Source organism: Caenorhabditis remanei, chromosome X (assembly GCF_010183535.1).
Source record: "Caenorhabditis remanei strain PX506 chromosome X, whole genome shotgun sequence".
NCBI classification, from domain to species: domain Eukaryota; kingdom Metazoa; phylum Nematoda; class Chromadorea; order Rhabditida; family Rhabditidae; genus Caenorhabditis; species Caenorhabditis remanei.
Genome location: NC_071333.1, coordinates 13,204,140 through 13,219,236, shown reverse-complemented (window position 1 = coordinate 13,219,236; position 15,097 = coordinate 13,204,140). Strand labels below are relative to the sequence as shown.

At 37.7% G+C, this 15,097-nt stretch overlaps 3 protein-coding genes across 3 annotated transcripts; 2 read left to right on the top strand and 1 right to left on the bottom strand.

Annotated features, from left to right (window-relative positions):
* Positions 1 to 531: 531 nt before the first annotated feature.
* Positions 532 to 5,326, top strand: GCK72_024619 (uncharacterized protein; the record flags this gene model as incomplete). Its single annotated transcript, XM_003117691.2, has 18 exons — positions 532 to 684; positions 750 to 897; positions 1,256 to 1,395; positions 1,696 to 1,854; positions 1,909 to 2,006; positions 2,056 to 2,137; positions 2,444 to 2,653; positions 2,696 to 2,798; positions 3,522 to 3,703; positions 3,764 to 3,911; positions 3,955 to 4,094; positions 4,144 to 4,238; positions 4,283 to 4,346; positions 4,392 to 4,445; positions 4,497 to 4,801; positions 4,846 to 4,927; positions 4,971 to 5,177; positions 5,225 to 5,326. 18 exons carry the CDS (start codon positions 532 to 534, stop codon positions 5,324 to 5,326), a joined length of 2,472 nt encoding a protein of 823 aa, XP_003117739.2.
* A 391-nt stretch (positions 5,327 to 5,717) lies between these two features.
* Positions 5,718 to 12,904, bottom strand: GCK72_024618 (uncharacterized protein; the record flags this gene model as incomplete). The annotated part of the gene is made up of 18 exons (XM_053735958.1): positions 5,718 to 5,841; positions 5,889 to 6,079; positions 6,357 to 6,652; positions 7,118 to 7,381; positions 7,753 to 7,851; positions 7,905 to 8,057; positions 8,104 to 8,174; positions 8,223 to 8,404; positions 8,449 to 8,559; positions 8,607 to 8,732; positions 9,113 to 9,288; positions 9,340 to 9,466; positions 9,515 to 9,605; positions 9,661 to 9,809; positions 9,999 to 10,051; positions 10,101 to 10,197; positions 12,687 to 12,748; positions 12,799 to 12,904. The coding sequence occupies 18 exons, from the start codon at positions 12,902 to 12,904 to the stop codon at positions 5,718 to 5,720; spliced, it is 2,478 nt and encodes an 825-aa protein (XP_053579524.1).
* Positions 12,519 to 14,530, top strand: GCK72_024617 (uncharacterized protein; the record flags this gene model as incomplete). Its single annotated transcript, XM_053735957.1, has 6 exons — positions 12,519 to 12,610; positions 13,263 to 13,324; positions 13,400 to 13,497; positions 13,552 to 13,695; positions 14,007 to 14,134; positions 14,326 to 14,530. The coding sequence occupies 6 exons, from the start codon at positions 12,519 to 12,521 to the stop codon at positions 14,528 to 14,530; spliced, it is 729 nt and encodes a 242-aa protein (XP_053579523.1).
* Positions 14,531 to 15,097: the final 567 nt, after the last annotated feature.

Here is a 15,097-nt window from a genome sequence, read left to right as displayed (position 1 = left end):
AAACAGACCAAAAAAAACTATTTCTAGGGTTTAAAACTTACTACTAGGTCGTTCTTGTTCTATTATCGTATTACCAGTCGTTTTGGAAGAGGCGGTTCAAAAAAGGATGGGAACCTATCGCTCCGCCATGTTTTTCCTCCTACACACCATTCTTGGCAGGTGTCTGCTCCGGTATCGTCCAAGGCCAATACCCGACTTTCATTTTATTTTCTGCAGTCAACGAGAAACAAAACCCCGAATTAAATGACACTGCGAGCAGGCAAAAAAACGTATTCGGAATACAGTACATGGCATAATTAGCCCACATTATCCTGGAAAATGATATGTATTGTTACGGCGCGAACGAATTGGCCCCCATCTCCACTATGCACGTTTCGACAACAGTCATCATCTCCGGGGTCTCCTCCTTCCTACAGTCACATCCATTTCATTCATTTCTTTACTATTCTTTTGACTCATTTTTGTCAGCTCACGTTGTTTTTTCCTCACTTTTGGTTGCAGACACTCTGGAGTCGTTTTCGGCTCCAAAAAATGGAAGAAATTCCATTCGAAACTACATTTCCCAGTACAATATTGGAAGGCAGCACGACTACAGTATCCGGTATAACAAGCACTACCCCAGAAGTTTATGCAGAATATGAAGAATGTTATAATGACCCGATGTTCACTATCTTTACATATACGGTCGGTTCACAAACCTCTTTTGTTGAAATATAGTTCGACTTTTTCAACAGTTCAATAATTTGCAGGTGGATGATATGTTGCTAGCTGCCAGTATGGCTGCTACCGTTTTCAATGTGATGGTTATATTCTGTGCTATAAAATTATTCAAACGGAGTGGTGATACTATGCATTTATTCATACTTAATATGACTATTGGTGATCTCGTCTTAACAAGTAAGTTGTGTTTGTAGGGTGACTTTGATTGTAACACGTTTACTGCAGACAGTTCGATGTTAATTAAATTTTTTGTTTGGTTAAGTGTGTTGTCGTTTCCAGTGTTTAATTGTTTTGAGAACATGTTTCTCAAATATCTGTTTCCGGAATAAGCACGTGAGGCCAAAAAGTAGTTATGCATGACTAGCCACTTAATGAAGGGCAAGTTTATAGACAATGGTTTCTAAACTTCCTATCTGTACTGTTGTGGTTTAGCGAGCTTGAAGACATTGCCTTAAATAATATTATCACAATTACATTTTCGCTTCATAAGATGTTTTATGGAGATATTTCAAATTGTCTTATTTCAACTTTTCAGTATTCTGTCATCCAAATGAACTTCTTATCCGAAAACATGACTTCCTCCAACAGAAACATCTCTGTGCTGTTGTTCACTATTTCAATTGGATTGGCCTTGCAGTTTCCGGTCTCTCATTAACTCTTCTTAATGTCGATAAAGTTAGTCCTCTATTTACTAATTGGCTTTTAATTTAATTTTGCAGCTTATTTACTTCCGGTGGCCATTAAATTATGACAGATCCATGTCGAAAAGGAGAGCTGCAATTTTTTGCTTGTCAATTTGGGCTGTCTCCATTGGGTTCGAAGAAAACTGGAACCATTTTTCCTAATACGTATTTTCAGATTTGTGTCTTACTGCTGGTTGTTCAATATAGTTTACATTTATGACAAAGATTGTTCCCTCCAGGTTTCTGTTTGATTCTCTAGATTCCTATTAGATAACCAACAAGTCAATTCCAGATGTCGCCAAGCAAAAAATTCTACTATGAAATCTTCACAATGTTGTTCTGTGTACTTCCAGTGACCTCTTCCCTCATTGTCTCTATATATTTGTTCAATCTGACCAGAAGTAAAAGAAATGCAACAAATGCTGGTGATCCAAGTGCTCTAAAGAACAAGGTAATTAGTCGTAATGTAGATTTGTATTCATTTTTTTAGAAGGTTCTCTCTCAGGTCAAGTCTTTGGCATTCATTTTTGCCACGACGACTTGGACGTCGTGCAGTTTGTTACCGTATAGAATTGTGAATCTTGCCAGAATTCATTTGTTCACGTAGGTTACCTTCTGGATTATGGGCAAAAAAAAGTACTTTGGTTTCCAGATGGTCCGAACTAAGTTGCGAAGGAAAACAGACAATGAATTGGATCGCATGGGTACTCGTCTATCTTCTCACTCTCAATCCGGTTAGTGTTGTTTTCATTTTTTGTTTTATTGGTCTGGTATAGGAGCGTTATTTTGTTGAAAAAACAGATAGAGACAAATATAAAAATTAGTCAAATTAAGTTTTGTAATAAATAATAACAATGGCTTTAATGTCAACCATAAAACATATTATTCTTTCTGTTGACTAAACTTTTGATCCATTTTTCAAAAGTTTTCAAACAACAGCTCATGGAGTTTTAATATTTCCTTTTTCAGCTATTTAACACAAATTAGGCAAATTACAAAATTCATTTGGAATATGTTAGCCAAAAGTATCACAATTCCAGATCGTCAACCCGCTCATCACGTCGCTGATCTACGCACCGTACCGGCTCACGATCAAGAAGTTTCTAGTAAATATTCCAGTGGGGAATCGCCCTTTGTATTCTTACCAACCGGATGGTTTGCAGTCTGATAGCAGCTTCTCGTCCGTCCGGAGGAACCGCAACCGACGATCTTCATGCACCGAATTGGCCAGCCTCCGACAATCGACCGAAGTAAGGGTAAATCCGTTCTAGAGTCTCTATGAACTTGTTCAGGTTGTTCGCATCTCAATGAGTGAACCACCAGTGACTCCCATGAAAAGTGACGAATTCTCCTTTGAATCACAAGCATCTTCTGACAAAAAATTACAAGCCGGAAGTAAATGTTAACATTATTCCTCCTCTGCCTTCTGCGATAACAATCGCCTAATCCTGCTGACCTACTGCATCTTCTCAAATTTTTTCAATTATAATGTTAACCTTACTGAACATCAAGTGAATTAAATGTAACACTATGTATTAGCTTGCAAATACTCTTCTGTTGGGTTTTATTTTTCATTTTTTTGCATGTATCATTTCTTCTTTCATAACCATTATTTATAATCATAATAAGACAGATGGACAAATAAATTTGTCAAAAGTCGCAAAAGCAGAAAACACATGTGGGCTGGCAAGTCTCAAATCGATCAGTTTTTTGATAACACTAAACGTGTATATGGGGATGTGTGCGTGAGGAACCAAATTTTATGCAGGGACCAGGAAAAAAATTGTGAAAAATTAATAGAACTGACATCAACATCAACACCCCCGAAAACTTACACTTTTCATATTTGCAACGGCTTCCTGGAATTCTGAAAAATTCTTTGCTTTTTCTTCAATTTTTTATATTCTGGAAACAGGCATGTTATAAGAACAAGTGCTCATTCAATAATTTTCCACTGTAAAAAAGAAAACTTGAGTAAAAAGAGTCCCAAAATTCAAAATCAAACAAAAGTGGGCCAAACGAAAATCAAAACCTGTGACCTAAATTTTATTCACACTCTTCATTGCAGCTCTCCCCCCATTTCGACACTCAAAATTGAAACGTAAACACAGTATTCAGTTACTCTTGTGATGTCGTTTTCGATGAGCCAGCGCGTTGTGGAGACTATGCCGTCCGGGTCGTGGAATGATTTTACTGACCTACCTGCTGAGTTTATTTCCCAATTCGGTCCGATTAATTATGTTGAGCAGAAGCCTACTGGATGCTATTACTCAAAAAGTTTCATGTTCTACGCTACAATGGTGAGTGAACTGAAATCTTCAAAATTTGAAATATTCGTTCCCTATTTTAAATTTTTAAAGATGGATGACGTGATGGTGGTTGCTTGTCTGTTAGCTACTCTTGTCAACTTCATTGTTGTGGCATGTTCCTTAAAGTTATACAGCGATAAAGGAGATACGCTACATTTGTTTATCCTGAACATGACTCTCGGAGATTCTATATTAACACGTGAGTGTCACCTGTCTAACATACGATGCTATTAATATTTCAGTATTTTGTCATCCTTATGAACTTTTGGCCAGAAGATATGTGGGAGTTCAAATACATCTATTGACGGTTTTCTTGAACTTTGCTAACTGGGTAGGACTCGCAGTGTCTGGATTATCACTCACACTTCTCAATGTAGATAAGGTTAAATTCAGCTGTTTGTGATCCATGACTAACTGTTGTGAATTTCCAGTTAATATTCTTTTGCTGGCCATTCAAATACGACATATGGATGTCATATAGTCGAGCAAAAAAGTTTTGTTATATGACTTGGATTGTTTCGATCGGGTATCTACGACAACGACGTTTTTTAGAGTACATTAATATTTCAGATTTGCCACATACTACTGGTTATATAGTTACGTATATTTCATCAACACAAAAGTTGATGTAAAGGTCAGATTAATCAGAATTTAAAAGTTTTTATTTTTTATTTTATAGAAACGACTTGAAATACAATATGTCTTCTTGACAGTTTTCATGAATGATGGACAGGTTTGTAGTTTTATTACAAAAGCATATTTCTGGACTCAAACTTCTTTCCAGCTATCACCAATCAACAGATTCTTCTATGAAGCATTCACTGTTGTGTTCTGTGTGGTTCCAATTATTTCATCGCTCTTTGTATCGTGTTATTTATATGATTTGACAAGACGAAAACGAAAACTCATAATTCGATCTACACTTTCAAAGAGAAACGAAAACAAGGTGAAAAGACTCGGAAGTAATTTTGTCTACATTTTGAAATTACAGGCGTCATCGTTTGCATTCATCTTTGCAACAACATTGTGGACGTCTTGCAGTTTGCTACCGTACCGAATAGCCAACCTTGCTAGGATTCATGTGATAGCGTGAGTTTACAGTAGATCCTTGCGAAAAACTCTTTTTTCTTCAGATGGCCCAACCTTGCATGTGAATCAAGACAAAGTGTCAGTTGGTTCACTTGGAGTATGTTATATTTGTTAATTCTTAACCCGGTGAGTTAGGAAAGGGTTAACTTGAACTCAAATAAATTTCCAGATCATCAACCCTCTTATTACTGCGTTTGCTTATGCTCCTTACAGACGATTAATATTTTCAACAGTTTCGAAAGCTGTGAGAAGAGGTCCCAAGAAAATAGCAGATGAAATTTTCTACCATTTGGATCAAAGTGGGAATTGCAAGGCCACGGAACCCAGAAGTCAGAATATATATTTCATTGAACTTTCTGAGAGGGAAGCTGCAGAAGTAATTTGTAAATCTGAAAAATACAAACAATGTTCACGTAGTTTCAGACCAAAGTGATGACACCCAAAGCTCCACTCGCCAGGTTTCCAAGTTTATGCTCATGTGATTCGGTTGTTACTCCAAAAACTCAAAAATGTACGCGGTTTTAAAAAGATACTCATAACTTGTTGACTTGATACTCATAGCTTACATTAGGTAGAAATTCAATTGTTTATACGAATGAATATTTAATATCAACCGAAATGTATTTTTGGGGCATTCAAACGCAAAAGAGGATATCTAGCTAATGAGAGGAAAAAAACAAAAAAAGTAAGATGCGTCAAAGAGATGGGTTCATAGAAGATCCGTAAGAACAAAATCTCAAAATCAGCGGGATTTTGAATTATGTGTACACATTTTGAAAACATTGTAACATCAAAGTAGAAGCAAATGTACAATGAATATGACTGTGAAAAATTTTGGGGAGAAATACTGGGTAGGATGGAAGATGTATATATGTAAAGCAAAACAGAAATAGTAAAATGGAATCTGGTTCTATGGCTAACAGCCCGATGTACTTGGCCCATTATTCAACGGATGATTTTCATCAAATACATTTTCATCATCATCTTCTTCTTCAGCCATTCGAGCAATTATAAGCCCTTGAGCACTAGGGGAATGAGATCTGAACTAATTTTCCCTTAATAATTCTGTCAAAAATTATCTCCTTACCTTGCTGTATACATTTCATTATCAGTACTTGCAACCGATCTTCTTGATCTTGTTATATCATGACGGGCACTGTTTGGCTCACTACTTATTTCTCCTCTGGGGGAAGTATTCTGGGAGAAAATGCGGTGTGCAGTTGGTCGTCCCATTAACAATTCCACCATCATATCAAGTTTTTTGTCCATATTTCCGACCTGCAAATGATAAGTTATGTGAACTGTGATGTAACTGCGATTAGTTGGTGTGTCCTTGAACCAGAGTTTTAGCTCCTTTACGTTACTTTACGGGTTTTTAACCGTTTTTTAATACCATTGTTTCTAATGTTGCAATTCTGGTGTACATTAAAAAGTTGTAATCTCCCAGATCTTCTAATAAAGACTATAGCAAACTTCTGTTGTCCCTCGCTCCTCTCACTATCCGGCGATGGATATAACAGTTTTTTAAACCGTTTTTTAATACATTTCCACCTACCGTTGTTTCTAATGTTGCAATTCTGCTGTACATTGAAATTTTGGGTTCCAACTTTTCAATATTCTTCCCACAGATAATATCTAGCTTTGCCTGCACTGTTTTCACACGACTTTGCAAATCTACATGTCCGGCCGAATATTGTTCAATAACATCCTTGACGTCATATGGTTTTAGAGCCTCTTTGAATTTCCTCCTCGCCACTAGTAGTTGTATTCTTCGAATCGCACGAACGCAATTTTTGAGAGCCGGTGTGAATTCCTCCATTGTTTGTGGTTGATAACCAACATTTTCTTCTTCTGAAATCGTCACACATATCACATATAAAGTTTTAAATATTTGTTTAAAATTTTGGTTTTCTCCATAGCGTAACATTTCATATTGGCAAAACTTAACTAAGCGATGGAACATGAAAACAGAACGAAAAATAACTTCTCTATTTTGTTTGAAAGGACAGGGACATGAAGGAAACTGAATGAAAATATTAAGTAGGCAAAGCAAATGGAAAGCGAAGATAAACTTTGTAGACGGAAAACATTGAAACATGGATAATCAGATTTGTGATGGCAATTGTCATGCTTCATCTAGTTTGAAAATTTCAATGCGTTGCAACATACCATGCTGCATAGCAAAAAACACCAACATTCAAATCTATTAGTATTGAATTAAAAAAAGGTCAGTTGGCTGGCTGTTAATGAGGGTGGTAAAACAAAGAAATCAGTAATTGCTGCGCTCAAATTTTTGTATCCTTTTGTCTTGCTCACCGTCACCATCCGATATATCCTCGGGGCGTCGTGTTGCACACGTGGTTAATTGTGATAATTGACTCCACATCCCATCGTCACCCGGCCCATTGTTTCGTTGAACCATTTGTTCGCACCACTGGTAAATGGGGGCCATCATAAGAGAGTAGTCGCCAATGACGTCACTATCCGATAAGGTTGCTCGTGGTTGCGACGGCCGCAGATGTTGTCCATTGTTGACAACACGACACAGCGATGCGGACCTTCGCGAACGTCTCCGCATATCTAGAGAGAAAAAGACACACCATTCGGTCACACCAAACAAGATAGGAAAATCGGATAGGAAAGTGATGGAATAGGAGAGAAGGAGGGAGGAAAAGAGAGATGATGACATAAGTCGGTGACGTTGATGTGAATGGGAATGAGGGTGTGAGAAAGTATCTGGACTACGGTATGCTACAAGATTTAGACTCCAACAGCTACAATCTCTAGAAAAGTTGAAATGAACCATGTTGGCTTACGGCTCATAACAAAAATACAACATGTTTATTTGCTAGTTTTCAACTTAACTATTCAAGTTTTCAAGACAAGAACATGGGGAATTGTCATTTTGCTAACTACCATGCTTTCAAAACATTAACAAAACAAAATAATACCATCAAGTTGCGCATTCGATTGTGCCATGGTCCTGGTTTGCAACATCGAGTCGTCAGCTGCTTTCCTTGATCCGCTGTACTTAGACTTAGATTTCCATCCTGAAAATAAAACATGTAATGGTGACAACAGAACAAACTTATTATTTTTTTACCGAGTGAAAATCCTAAAGCTCCAAGTTGTTCAATCTCCGAGATATCAGATGTTGATACGAGGCTGATGGTATCATGAACACGTGGAACCGATAAATTTTTGGAAGTTGATTGCAAGTTGCTTGACGGCGTTTGAATGTTTGTGCTTGGCCCCCCTGAATTGAATATTTTACTAGCAACGTTAGAAACCTGAGATTTTACGTTTTGTACTTTGTCGTAAACGATTGATGAGACCCGTCGCGTTGTTACTTCCGTTTGGTGTGAATTTAACCCTAAAATCAATATTTGAAATTTCGAATGTTCTAAATTTTAATACTGACATTGGTGGCATTTCTCGAGCCAAATGTATTCTCCAAGTTGCCAATGACGTGGATTCTGGCGCCGCCGAATAATGACGCCATAAACATTGAATAAGTTTTGCTGCAGGGATTCTTCTTCTTATCAAATGTTTCTGACGTTGGTGTTGTTGCACTTTTAAAGCAAATCCTGATCCCAAGATCCCCTGAAATTAACATTTCCTGGTTTTCCTTTTTTGAGATCACCTACAGCAGGAAGAGCAAAAAATGAGATTCCCAGAAGAGCACAGAATGCTGCGATAATTTTTCCAGGCCACGTCTCGGGAGTCTTGTCACCATATCCTACCGTTGATAGTGTTATCTGATTACAAAAACATGATCTCCAAAATTCAGAGTCAAAGAACATACCACTCCCCACCAGAGGGCATCCGCAAAAGTTTGATATTTATCGTTGGTGTTCTTTTCACACAAATATACAAGAAACGAAGAGAAAATGAGTCCTAGAAATCCAATGTACACAGTTGTCAGCAACTCCTGAAAAAAGTAGTTATCTGTAGTATCGACCGTTCCATTATTAGGTATTCCCTCATTCTACTAGAGATATGATTTTTTGATCTTTGGTCCTTTAGACATACTATATTCTCACTACAAGACCAAAGATCATCAAGATGCAAATACCTCTGCCGTAATCTCCCACTCTCTTCACCTCCAACAGTCTCTCATCCTAATTAATGCCTCAGAATCTTCTGGAAAGGGTCAACGGGACAATCCCGCCCCTCATAATTGGCACTGTATAAATAGACGGACCACACGGTCTTTTGTTAGTCAGCCAACCTACTCGCTTGTCTCTTCTCAACCCGTCTCAGGATAAGGATGTCCAGGTTAGTCCAGTTTATTTTTATTTAGCAAATTACCTGTCTATGTGCCCATACAACACTGCCCAGTAGTTTCCATGTACCCGCACGTCTATCAATTCTGAGCATTCTCAATATTTGAAAGAATCGCAACCCTCTGATTGCTGAAGCAGCAAAAACCTGTCCCGTCGCTCCGATGCATAACACTGTGATTGAAGCCAAAATAACAATAATATCTGAAAATGTATTCGGTTTACACTAGGCAAAACTCAAAACGGAGTACAAACCGATAACGCAGTAGGCACTTGTAGCAAAACGAATACGTCCGCTGATTCCTCGGTACCTTGAACGACAGCCGGCAGACCAGACACGACAAATATATTCTGTAGCCAGCCAGATTACAAAAACTATTTCCTGAAAATTGTGATCTCATAGTATTGTGAAGTTCGAATTATAGCTTACCAAATAGTATAGAACGATAGTCGCTTTTACTTCAAAGTCCGGCATTGTAGAAAATACTGAGAGTGCAAGACACATTAACACCATAAACAAACTGAAAATAAAATTCTTGGATTTTTAACTTTCATTGAAAAAAAAAGGATACTGACACTGCCAAATGGTAAGAGGCCGCTTTCCACCCTCGCGGCCTCTCCAGGAAATTATGCATTTTGTTCTGCATTCTTCGAAAACGTTGATCGGTTCGATAATTCTTGTATGTTAAAGGTTTTCCAACCAATGACATTTTCCGATTTCCTTCCTGAAAATAACTCAACGCTAGTAGAAGGAAAGAAATACGCTCAATGATATTAGGCTGATGCTAGGACGGGTTGAATGGGTGGCTTCCGTCAACCACACGCCAACCCGACGATTTTATAGCAAGTCCATGTGGCAATGCTTAACTTTACTATCCTGCACACAAGATTTATGGATTTCCATACACACCAACCTCTGAATCGTGAAGAGTCGTTAGTTGATCGTGTTCACTCGGGAATCCAGCATCTGAGCAGAATTATTTCAGATGAAATTTGAATGTAAAGGTAACTGATACCTGGTTCTTGAAACACGACAGTTTTTCGAGATTCTTGACCAATCTGTGACGATGAGCCGGCTTCTTGCTGCTCATTACTTGGAGCAGCTCGATCCGTCTGTAATATCACAATTTTCATAGAATGTAAACAATTTCCGATAAGAAAAGCTTTTCTTTAGTCGTCACACCTCTTTTTCTATAATTGACTTTGTTATTAGCAGCAGGAGTAGACAAAAACTAGCAAGTAACAAGAAAAAAATATTAGTAGCTGGTTGGAACTAGTCTAGAATGTAGATGTTGTAGTATCAAGTAAATATAATGGTGGCGTTCTAATCTTGTCTACTTATTCGATAATAATCATGCCGTATTCTGCCTATGACGGCTCCTAGGCGGATGTAGATTATGACAAGATGTTTAGAAGAAAAGTTGTAGGATGATATTAAATATATTGCTAGAATTGCATGATTGGAACTGAATTTCTAAAAAATTGAAAGTTCTAACTGGCAGGTGTTTCGAAAAAAATGAGAGAGAATTCCTTTCAGTCAGACATCGAAACATAATATTAAGGTTGATTATACGTTTCATTCTAAATGCACTAAATCTAATCAATATATAAGTCATAGAAAAGAGAATGAAAAGGAGCTTGTATCTATTCTGAACAATAGAATGCGATTGTATGCTTAGTTGTGAATACATATAAAGCAAATACTGAAAGCAAAATTTGAAAATATGGATATGGATCTCTATTTTGTTCTGTGTCTATCCATCTCTTCCTTTTATTCCTCAACCTGACATCAGAACTCAAAATAGAACGTCTTGTTACGGCATAATAGCGGTTATTAGACGAGTGATCTGAGTTTTAAGCGTTAAAAAAAAACGGAAAACGCCTGTGCACTTTACTGCAGACACTTTTGAAACCAACGGTGACGTGAATAGCGCGTGAGGTCTAATTTTCGATTTCTCCAGAAGTGATTGGAATAAGAAGAAAAAAAATTTTGTTGGTTAGGTAATGACGACGACAATGACTATAATCTTTGGATAGGATTCAAAAATAATGAAATTGTAGTGGGGTATAGTGACTAGAAAACGGGTATTTTTCTGATGGATATTGTCATGAACACCTGAGCAAATTGTCAGAAAAAATAGAATCAGATGTTTTGGAGTTGGCCCAATGAAGCCTTAGAAATGACCACTTCTTTTTCTGATGAATAGATGAACGCATACAAAAACAATCCTCAGATTATGGATAACGTCTTATAAATAAATATATACAGATTTGAGTACAGACTTGAATGTGTAGTCACTTCGTTCTCTTTTTGTTGTTTCTAGTCAGCCTAGTTGCCACACGAGGTGTTCAGAGCAGTCATACGGAGGAATAAAATTAAATACAGCCGGCACGCGCATCCCGTCGAAACCGGACACCAAAATGAATTTCAAAATGATTTAGGTCCGGTTTACATTTTAGGACGTCTGGTTAGTTGTGTTTCGAGTTACAAATGACATGTTGCTTTGATCTAAGTCTTTGTCACATGGTTAGCACTTTTTCTTCTAGTTTTCCCACCGTTTCCCACAGTTTCACCATGGATACCAATTCATTCGTCATCCGTTTTCATATTTTCTCTAACACCCACGCTTTTGTCACTCACCGTTTTTTCATTTTTTGTTTCCATCTCGATTTGTTCTCCAGTCTTCAATGAGGATTTATGCATAAATAACGTTTTGGGAAGAAAGATATGAATAGAGGGGTCAAATTTATAGCGGACTTGGAAGAAACATAGGTGAAACTTCAAGAAATAACAATAAGGAAAGGTTAAATATAAAAGCGGAAATGGCGGCTAACAATCAGTGTGCCCTTTGAATTGTTATCTCACCGCTTGGAGAGCTCTTTCCAGTAGCGCTATTTTTCTTCGCCAATCGCCACGCCCCCCACTCTTTTCTCCTCTCTCGTTTGCATCCGAAAAAGCCGAGGCAATTGGAAGCAAGTAATATCGGTTGAGAGACGGCACAAAGTGCTCTGTCGTTTGAAACAGCTCTCACAAGATCTCAAATGGCGACAAGAGAGAAACGAAGAGGTGTCAAAAGAGAAGAATCATAAGCTGTTGTTTTTCTATTATCCATTTGAATGGAGAAAGAGTCATGAGAAGTGAGAAGAATAGATTATAATTGGAGTCTCTTCGAATTTGCATCTAACTTTTGGTTTGTAGGCGCAAATAACTAGAATATGCGAAATCGAATTGTTTCAATTTCTACCTTTCCATTATTAAAATTTTATTCATTTACAAGAAGTCATTGATGTCTGAAAAATGTAGACACTCTGTGCTCCCTTAATTTATAATCCTTAAGAGATCTTTCAAAAACACTAATGCGATCTCTAGGTTAATCGAAATTGCTTTGTTGGCTCATCTTGATGTTTGCATCTGGCAACATCGTTTAGCAAGCATGTGCCAACAAAACCAAATAGGAGAAAAAAAGGAAGAATTGATTTTGAAAAGAAATCCAAATGAGGAGGCGACAATGTTTACGGAAAAGGGGTGAGAGGCCGGACGACATTAAGATATTCAACAGGCTTCTCAGTAGGGTGATAAATCCGTTTCCCTCCATACATACCTCCTCTCCGTTGAGCATTGCACTGCTCACCGATTTTGCCGTGTTCCAATTTCCAACGAGACCTGCGAGGGATTAGAAATGCAAATTAGATTCTCTTGTTCGAATATCCCACCTGGATGCCATGGCATTCTTGCGAGAATCATTCCATCTGGAGTCATGGGGGACTCGGGAGACATTAAGTCCGCGCAATCGTTGTCTTCTTCCGAAGCTTGAGACATTTCTGAAACAGAACCTTTCTTAGTTTCAAAATCAAAAAGTAAGCAGAAATAAACGTGAAAATAATTTTTAAAGTAGAAAATTGAAAGTTAGACTTTCGTTGATATGTGTCCACGTGAATTAAAAGAGCGAGTCATGCTGATTGGACTGATGCGGAGTGGAAACTCATAGTGTGCATTTCTGAGCCAATAACAATGACGAGTAGCCAACCCCACCAATATCTTTGATTATGTCAATAAACCACTCGAAACTTTTGAAGAGCACCCGGCTAAATGATGAAATAATATTTCCATTATTATGAATGATCTGACTGTTCCATTACAATATATTTTTGTAACTTCATGATTTTCCATTTTTCAGAATCATCAAACTTGCACTATTCGCCGCAGCATTTGGACTTGTATCCACTCATTTTGCACCTGGTAAGTGTAACAGCTGAAGTCTTTTTTGAAATTCACATGTTTGAAAAATCAAATGTTCCTATTCTAAATTTACAGTCAAATTGTTCAACTGGAGCTACAAAGACTTCGGAACTAGTGCCTTCTCTGACATCTCATTGGAGCAACGTCAGCGTTTTGCCGATTTCCCTGCTGAGGTTAGTTGAACCATCAATTACTATTATTTATTATTCTATTCTTATTAATTTTAGACTGGAACTTGCCCAGACGGATGGGTTCGCTTCTCGGATTCTTGCTACTGGGTCGAACAACACAAGCAAAGCTTCGCTGAGGCCGAGAAACGATGCTATGAAAAAAACGCTACACTTTTCGTGGTGAACTCCCAGGACGAATGGGTAAGAAAAGAACAAAAAGGGGTCAGGAAGGGAAAAAAAGACAAAACGGACTGTGAAGAGAGAGAGCTCCACCAAGAAACCGACCCACATATGTTTGGAATTTGTTGCGAATGAATGTCGCGAGTTGGCAATGCATACCCAATGATCTATAGAGGACACCAAAAGGGTCAGGGGTTAGGGAACAGAACGATCACAAAAAATGAGAATTGGTGGTAATAAAACCTTTCATTTTGTACATGAGTTCAGAATGGTTCACCAATTATTCATAGATGCCAAAACTTTATGACTGGTACAACAAAATGAAATTTCAGGACGCAGTTCGTGAGCACTTCCCACAAATCGGATACACTTGGATTGGACTCGTCCGTTTCACTCACCGCGAAAGATCTGAGGATACCCCAACCTGGCAAACCGAAGGAGCAGTCAACCCAGCCAAACTGTAGGTTTAGTTTTTATGCCAATCACGAAGATTTCACTAAAAATCTGTGAGGCAACCCAAAGGCTCAGCTGAAATTAACAGTGGGGTGACAGCACAAAAAATGAAGTATGGAGTTTTGAGCCGGAACTCCATTCGTGCGGATGCACTTTAGTTCTTTAAAATTTCCGGTAAAAAAAACATTGACTTTTCAGCAACTGGCTCATCCGCCCATACAAACCGGTCTCCAACGGATGGTCAATTCTCTCCAACTGCGCTGCTCACTACAGCGCTTCTCTTAGCCTTGATGCATCTGCCTACACCTACTACCAGCCATGCTCTTTCAAGTACTACTCCATCTGCGAGAGAAACAGCACTATCTTGGATTTCTTGAACAGAAAGTTCGATATCCAAGCCTAAATCTTAATTTGTTTTCTTAAACATATAACGATTTCAACTAATTTATTCTCTGACTTGTATCTCTTGTGTTTGAACATTGAGTTCCGCCTGTTTTTGTATATCCAATAAAGTTAAAAATGCCTGATAGCTAATTATCAAAAACTTGGAACACAAATAAATAAAAAATTACTCATTTCAGAAAACTTAGTAAAGAAAAAACAATACATATCTAGTCGAACTATTTCGACAAATAGATACAATACCGGAACTGCATGAAAATTAGAACTAGACGTGAAAAGTTGGTAGTAAGGGTTGGAGATGAATGATTTAAAGATATATATTGATAAGACATTAATTTTTAATAAGAGAAGGGGGTGACACCAAAAGCACATATGGCAAATTTTTGTGAATGTTAATAAGTATTTTTCTATTTTAGCAAATGCTGGAGTTATTTCTTAATAAATTTGAAAACAGGATAAAAAAAGAAGAAAAACGTCCAATTCTCCGCGTTAAAAATGTAAGTGCACATCTCTAGAGAGGCCATGTTCGAGACTACAAGAAGTTGTGAGAAAACTACATTCCAGCTTT